The 8,630-nt window shown below is 38.6% G+C and overlaps 1 protein-coding gene across 1 annotated transcript in view; it reads right to left on the reverse strand.

Moving 5' to 3' along the window:
* Positions 1–7,859, reverse strand: part of LOC101850630 (coiled-coil domain-containing protein 6) — a 28,882-nt gene extending 21,023 nt beyond the window's left edge. The window contains exons 1-3 of the mRNA XM_035968173.1: positions 6,714–7,859; positions 1,286–1,435; positions 501–629 (exon numbers count right to left, since the gene is read on the reverse strand). Coding sequence (XP_035824066.1) covers positions 501–629; positions 1,286–1,435; positions 6,714–6,941 — 507 coding nt within the window. The 5' untranslated portion in view covers positions 6,942–7,859. The remainder of the gene's footprint in view (positions 1–500; positions 630–1,285; positions 1,436–6,713) is intronic.
* Positions 7,860–8,630: the final 771 nt, after the last annotated feature.

Here is an 8,630-nt window from a genome sequence, read left to right on the forward strand (position 1 = left end):
GCGGTCGGCACGAAAACGAAAGTGCCGACAAAGCCGACGGGAGAAAAAGGGGGGCGTTGGCAGTCGGCCAGGCCTCCCATTACGCACATTGACTGATACAGGTGGGCCTAGCGATAGCATTGGCTGGCTCGCGGGTCGGGTCGCGATTGTCGGATTTCAGACGATTGTCGGCAAACATGTAGGTCTAAGCTACCTTCGATTGGGAGCTCAGAAGAGAATGGTTTGTTTTCTTCATCTTGATCAGTCCTGCCTAAGACAACCACCTGTCTAATACGACCATTTTCTCCTTGACAATGGGTGGCCGTCTTACACAGGTTCAACTGTTGTTCTATGTATTAGCAGACTACACCCAAGACGCAATCGTACACCCGTCCTAAAACAGCTTGAGTACATGTAATTCATATATTCCTTCATTTTTTTTCCAAAAGAACTAAAAAGGTAAATATCTGGGAAAAAAAACCCTTCCCAGCATATGACCTGTGAATCTGGGAATCACTTACCTGCTCCAATGTTTGTTGTTTAGTGAACGTGTCCGCCTCCAACTTCTCAATTTTTCTCATCAGTTTGTTGATTTGACACTCTTGTTCTTTCTCAAGAGTTTCCTCCAGCTCAATCTTTTCTTGTCGCAACTATTAAGAAGAAAATTATATTTCAAAAAAAGATCTAGTTTACTCAAATCATTTGCTTCTCCTCAGTACTGTCATAGAAAACCATAGTTTTGAAATACAACTTTCAAAACTTGAGAGTGAATCGAACCATAGGTAAAACTTGATGATAAAGAACAATCATTATTATTATGTGTGCCTTCAAACAACTTACTTGAAACCATGTCAAGAAAAAAAAATCGTCATCAAGCTGCAAATACCACATTATAAGAAACTGCAACTTTTTTTTTTAATTTTAATTTTGGCCTTAATAATCTGAGCAGGTGGCCAGTGAAATACAACTCCATACATATGAAGAAAAACAAAACATACTGAATGATATTGCATCACTTAACTTCGCTTGAAATCTGAAACGTTAACCTTAATAATATGGTCCATTAGATTAGATTTCCAAGGAGAAACAAAACTGGCCAAACTATTCACAATCACTTGAAACCACAAGTGAGGAGTTACTGGTACACAATTACAGACAAGTCAACATTTTCAACACAATTATTCACTCTGCAAATTGCTATCCTCTCTGTTAATTCATAGTCGCACAATTTTCAAAAAGCTCTCACACTTAAGAAACATGAATACACAGGAGAATCAACCATGCATGATAAGCTTTTACAAAATACCTGATACAGTTTGCGAGAGAGATCATTGGTAAGGTACTCTTCCTCTTGCTCATAGTTCGTAGCCAGCATTTCTTTCTCTTTCTTCAGAGACTGAATTTTCTTCAGCAATGTGTTGCTTATGAATTCTTCTTCCTGCTCCGCCTTTGCTTGCTGAAAAAGGGACAAACATTGTGCAAATTATTCTCAAAATATAAACAAATAACAAAAGCAGTTTATAAAGATCTCATCATACGATTGTACTATGACACATAAAAATATAACAGACAATGCAGAAGACAGGTATCCTCAAGTAAAGTATTCTCTTCGAAGCAAAACATAGCCTCTAGCTCTAACCCTCTTAACAAAAACTCTACCTGACGCATCTGGGTTGTTTTTTTTAAAAGTGTTTTACAGCCCTCGCAACTGCATAAGATCATTGAGAGGAGGCAAAAGCACACAACAGAACATTGTTAGAGCAGGAAAAAAAGTGATAAGAGAAAATTTTGAACCTGGGACCTACTGAATGAGAGGCGAACACCATTTACCTCTTCAACTTAACACAAGACCCCCCCCCCCCCCCCCCCCCCCAATCTGATTTTTTTTTAAAAAGCAAAACAAGGTCTTCAAGCACAACAATGACAGTTCAAGAAAAAGATCCATTCCATGTACAGATCAACTAGGCCCTACGGGAAGAAAATATTCTTAAAACCTGGAAGGACTTCCATTTATAATGAGTGACCACCCCAACAAACACAAAAAAGAAGAGACCTACCTAACCCAAATTCTAATGCCCTAGCCCTAACCCTCTATTTCATACTATCAGTGGTCTCTCGTTACAGAATTCCCCCCCAACCCCTTAAAAAGAAAGAAAACACAACCCTAAACTTCAAACTACGAAAACTTTATAGTTCAAGATCTCTCCTGTATCAGTAATACAGTTTCCACATCAATACTCAGATGATGGAATCTTAGAATGAACAGTGTAGAGATGATCGAAGGGTCCTGAGAGGAAAGGCCACCTCTATTCAGACTCGAGTTCGAATAGATCTTTTATCTATTCGGACTCGAGTCTTAATATATGGGTTTTATCTATTTGGACTCAGGTCGGAAAATGTTTTAAAATTTATCCGGACTCTGCTTCTTAGTGAGTTACGTAAGTGCAAGGAGGTTACATAGTATAACTGTCGTCGGAGGATTTTACATAAAACTAGAATTTGAACTAGAATTACCTACTAGGACTGTGCAATTGTGTCAAAAAGTCTTTTAGAATAATATATTAGCTGGATATTAAAGCTCACGTCTCGATTGTTGTTATTTTATCATTATAATTGAAATTTTTTTCATAATACTGGAAATATTTCAGAACAAGGTTTGGAAGTCGGAACGGACATCATGCTGGGCTCAATTCAGAGTCAGAATATATATTTTGTCTAATGGGACTCAAGTCCGAATAGTCACTTCGGAGAGGAATGTCTGTTATCAGTAGACATAGAATTATTACTTGCTAACCCCCTGAAAACATTACACTGACCTCGTTTAAAATAAGATACCTTCTAGGACCTTTTAAGCCAAGAGCATAGCATCAGTGCACTATCTCTGTAGTTGTAGTTTATATATAATATAGGAAAGTGTCTATTTGCACCGCGGCGTTGCGATTAGCTCCAGTGCTAAATAAAAGGCTGCGGTTATTGGTACAATAGTGCGTACAACTCTAACTAGTTATTAGTACAATTGTACCAATAACCAGACAGTTATTCGTAAAATTATTCGAATTTTGGAGGTTGTTGGTAAAAATAACTGGATCTAGTCATCCAGTTGGTTCTCCCCTGGCTTGAGCATCAATGTAATAACTTTAACCAGGCCTAAATTGGTAGGCCTAAAAGTAACAGGAAAACCACATTGATTTGTTGAATACGTTACAGTTACTATTTTTCCCTTTTTGACTCTTTGTGGTGTTTTATTTTGTTAGTGTGTAATTTTTTTTCTTGTTATTGTTCTGATGTGTTGTTTTTCTATCAATTTTTTTTTTGTTGGGTAAAGGGGGGGGGGGGGATGTTGCATAGTGTAACGTCATTTAATTTGATGTTCCTACCTTCATTAGATTCTAAATATATATATATATTTATATATATATAGATTTAAATGTTTTATGTTTTATTGCGTACGTTCCACCGAAACCGATTACATGTACTGACACTGGCAGGCCCCTTAATGTGTGTGATTCCATAATTTACATGTAATATCCTGTACTTTTTTTAAAATTTACGCACTTTTAGGATTAAAACAGGCAATTTTCTTCGGACAGGTTGACACACACCCTTATTTGTTAATTCTTGTGGTTGTTTATGGACTGTTCGACTAATTTCGATTTGATTCTGTTGTGAAACCTTTCTTTTTCACGTTTTTACACTCATCTAAAAATCTCTAGACTAGCTCTTGAAAATTGAAATAGATATAGACCCAAAAATTTGCTCCTGTGTGTGTGTGTGCGTGTGTGTGTGTGTGTGTGTGTGTGTGTGTGCGCGTGTGTGTGTCTATGCATGCGCGTGTGTGAGTGTCTGTGTATGGTAGTGGTAGTTTAAAGTGTGTAAGTGGAGAGTGAGGGGTGTGTATGTTTTTCGGGCTTTATTTCAGCCTTTATTCAGTAACAGTTCAAAGTATACAAAAATAGAAACACAGGATCCATTCACTCCAGTGCTCATGAGTTGTTCCTCTCTTTCAGTTTCACTCATTCATTCAATTCCCGTGTTCTCTCCCGCGGCTCATCCCCGTCCTCATGACTTTCACACCCCATCCCCTCCCTCCAGGCACGCACACACAAAGAAAATCTCACTCATTCGCTTGCACCCTGCGAACCATGGACAATAATATATGCAAAACACTGCCTTAACCACATTCCTTTCGTTCGTGAGCTGTGGACCAGGCCAGGGGGGTCGGAGTCGTCGCCTGTGGATACACTCGTAAATTCTACCTTTCACCCGCTCTGTCACTCACACTGTCTCTCCATCCACAACTCAGCTCGTCATACATTCAAAAGTGGCCCACTGATCATGTTTAGTTAGTGTGTGTATAAGTTTGTGTGTGTACATGTGCATGATGGTGGTGGGTGTGTGGTGGGTGTTACTGAAAGTTGTATGTAGGCAGGCTTGCCATGCGGTGTTCCTTCCCAGACCAGAGGCAGAATGAAAGTTGGTGGCGAACTCTCGCAATAAATAGGCAAAAAATCACGAGACCGGAAGCCGGAAACTGTTCGGAGAAATAAAGATCGGCACTATTTCTCCGAACGTTCGGAGAAATAGTCACTTCGTATATTTTTACAGCACGGTTTCAACGCAACACACATTTCTAGATCTAGACATGAGGGGAACACCATTAATGAGGCGGCTGGCATCAGATCGGCAGATGAGGTCTGACGAAAAAAATTTTAATTTCAGCTGGTGGAATATTGGGTATTTTTTTCACTTTCCCTCCCGTCTCACACTTAACTACCAGTTGTCCATATTCTACTAAATATTGATGTGCTGAACACGAATATCAACTTCATTTCTGTCGCAAATTAACAGTTTTTGAAATATTTGATTGTTCTTAATCGAGATAAACATGCTTTGGACCAATCAGGGGGTCTCAAGCCCCCCCTGAGGTATAAGAAAATCTGGGGCGTTACAGGGGGGCATGCCCCCCTGTTTTAACCCATAATTTGATACAGTTAGATTTGAAGTTTTCTTACAAATAATTGATTTGCGACAGTTTTAGTGGCTTTATTTGTGATCTGCAGCAAACAGTACTGCAGTTTGACCCCTGAAGCAGTGCATCTGTGTGCGGGAGTGAAAGTAAAAATTTATCGAATATTGGAAACACTGATCTAGAATCTCTAGGTCTAGATTTTTAGATCTACTAAGACAGAACATGTAGGCTAGGCCTGTGGGCATATAGGCCTACTATTGTACGGAAACCTGCAGCACTTCGTACAATTGTGCGTACAACGTTGTACGGATAACTAGACACAGTTGTTCGCACAATTGTACAGTACAACAATGTACGGATAACTAGACAGAAAAGTTGGCACAATTACGGATAACCACTCCGAAATAAAATGCCGCATTGCAATTAGCGCCAGTACTAAATAAAACGCTGTGTGTTAAATATATGGCTTAATATATTTATACGCTTCGTTGTTGGAAGTTCTGATACCCGAATCGAGAGGGCGTCTGTGTTTGAACCATTAATTATTTTATGAGCATGGATACGAATCCCGGTCATGGAAGTTTTTTTGTTTTTTTGTCTTCTCCTCTTCCCGACTGACCAACACTTTTTTTTCTGTAATAACTTGTTGCTTTGTAGTTTTTTAATGTAGATCTAGATTTTGATATAGATCTAGACGTCTAGTGATGAAGCTTGCACATTCTGGTTTTGTCCGCAAGAGGAGCTTTTACCTACAAAGTAGGTCTAGGATCTAGATCTAGAATGTCTAGATCTGTACTTTTCCTTTTACCAATTAGGCCTGGTTTAAGTTCAATAAAGTGGCTTTCCTTGGTCTGTGAGTCTAATTACTCTTAAAAAATAATTTTTGGCTCAGGAGAAGCAAAAAAAACCTTACGGGACCTGGATTCGATGCCATGCTTGAGCACTGAACATTAGAGAACGTAGACAGCTGGTATATATACGTTCTCTAGGCCTAACATTTTTTTTTTAATAGTAGAGGGTTTTACGGCCGTTAGAGAATGTAGAAAACTAAACGCTACCCCCTGTTAATTTAAACGCCGAAGCCTAGGCCTAGAAATCTAGATCAGGCGACATGAGTGATGGCAAAATGTAAAGTGCATGCAGAAATAGATCTAATAGATCTAATTATTTTTAGGTATTGTATGACGACACTGCAGACAGGAAATAGTGCTTGGACCGCATTGCACCGTCATGTTATTGTTCTATCCAAGTGTCTTTTGACTTACTTGCTCAAACTCAAAATGATTATGATTATGAGAGACGAACAAGACTACTTTTGTGCAAGCAATGTCAGTGTCAGAAACAATTGTAGATCTAGATCTAGATCTAGAAATATAGATCTTCTACCCAATAGGCCCTATTGATCAGAAAAGACTTGTAAACAACATAATAAAAAAGGAGTCACACATCCTAGATCTAGGAGGTTTATCAAGAAACAGAGAGAACCTAAAGCTTCCACAATTCAGGCAAAACTACAATGTTATAAGATCTATATGTAGAAACGATGGCTACTAGATTCTAGATCTAGACTGACGTTTCAAATAGCATGGGCACTATTCAGAACGCAGCGTTTAAAAATGGTCGTCGTTATTCGGACTCGAGTCCTAATAACATTTTTTCATATTCGGACTCGAGTCCGAATAGTCACTTCATTTAAAAATAGCATGAGATTGAGAGCTATTCAGAACGCGGCGTTGCAAATAGCGCCTGCCACAAATATACTTACAATGGAAACACTGGCACGTCTCAGTTCTCTGTTTTCCTCCTGAAGAGATTTGCATTTCAGTTTGTACGTGTCCAGTTCTATCCTCAGAACTCTGTTTTCTTGCTGGAGTGATTCAATTCTTTTGCTTAGCTGCTCTGCTTGCGCTGGAGACGGTGATTTCATAGAAAATGTAGGTCCTCCATCAATTGAACTGGTGTCACTCTCAAGTTCACTAGCACTATCAGCCATATTGAACTCTTACAGTCAAAGTCTTCTTAGAAGGTCTTAGAGAGTTTAGAGAGCGACCCTACTTCAAAAATAACCCTAGAATCTAATGCCAAAGATCTTGAATAAAAAAACACTTGTTGATACCAACATCCACACGTTTGTGCTCTTTTGATTCAATTGTTAACTCCACCCTTCTTTGTCGGTAGCCGGTAGCAATATCTGGTAAATCACAAAAACAGCAGATCTTCTCACTGGTGACTCAGTTCCAGTACAAAAAGTGTTTGTTGATCACTACTGACTCAACTGCTAACTGGCACTGCCGTCCGCTTCTCGACTGTATAGCACTGGGAAAAGCACCTAGACAAGGTTAGCTCATATTGCCAGTCCGCTGGAAAGCACATTTGGTGACACACTGTCAATGAAAACCGTATATAAAGCCCTATTTAGTCATTGCAAAGTTTTATTGGCCTGCAATTATCGCCAGTTAATGGTCAAGTCCTTCAGGTCCAGGTTCTCAACAAACACAAGGTATCAATGTTGGGGATGATACATTTCTTCATTTTACATTTAGTTAAACTATTTAAAAACTATATTACAATAGAGCAAATTACCATTTTGAAATCATAGCAATTCATTACAAAAAAAGTATTTTTGCAACATGAAATTTTTATTAAAGCAATATAATATAAAATATGAAAAATATCCGTCAAGCACACTGAAACCTCCAATTGTCATCGGTGTTGTGAAGAAGATTTGGCTTTTCGTCCGGAAAAAGTAGCAACTAGTTCACACTTACTCAACACCTTTAGGATTGTTCTAACGGCACATTACTTTATCAATTACATTTACAGTAAAAGTTATAAAAAATATTAATGTCTTGTTTCCTTTATTCATTTTTTTGGTATTTTTTCTGAGAGATCATTTAAAGAATCATATCCGTATCAAAAGCCAAGTAATGGCTGCTGGGAATTGAAGAGCTCTCATTCCTCTCAAACCATGTGTGCGGGTAGCGCGAAAAAGTGGTCTGGAAGATGGATGTCTAATTTCTTTTGTTGTTCTTTTTAAATTATTATTGCAATGGTGTTTGATTTAGGTTTCGGGGATTTTTTTTTTTTAAATCTTGTTGTCTTGTTTTAAATCTGGTTATCAAAACTTTTTTGCTACAAGTTGCCCCCCCCCCCTCCCCAGTTGTCACGATATTTGATATTGAGTACATTAATTGTTTAGTTAGTAGATCTAGATCAAGATATATCTAGGCCTAAAGCTCTGGTTCAATACATGTACCAGGTCAACAGGTTTGGAAATTTAAACGTAGACCTACACATAAATTAGATATATGACGCCGGAGTTAGGTGTATCTCCTTTTTAAACCTAATAATGCATATACAATCAATCTATGGTTGATCTGAGTTGACCAAGAGCGCTGTGGGTGACAACTTGAAATTACAGGTAGCCTGTAGCCTACATGCCTAGGCCAAGCCTATCCCATACAGCAATTTAAAAAATAACTCCTCTTCCACCCCACTCCTACCCCTTTTTTCCTTTCACTATATCCAGTTCTAATCCTACACCCGTGTCCCTATTCTCCATATATTACAATACAAAATCATACCCCTTACCTTTGTCTTGACTGCAAATAATTCCTGCAAAGCCGAAATAATACCGGTACCCTACGTAAAATGTCTGTCTGTCTGTCTGGTCACCTGTCTG

Source organism: Aplysia californica, unplaced genomic scaffold (assembly GCF_000002075.1).
Source record: "Aplysia californica isolate F4 #8 unplaced genomic scaffold, AplCal3.0 scaffold00043, whole genome shotgun sequence".
NCBI lineage: Eukaryota > Metazoa > Mollusca > Gastropoda > Aplysiida > Aplysiidae > Aplysia > Aplysia californica.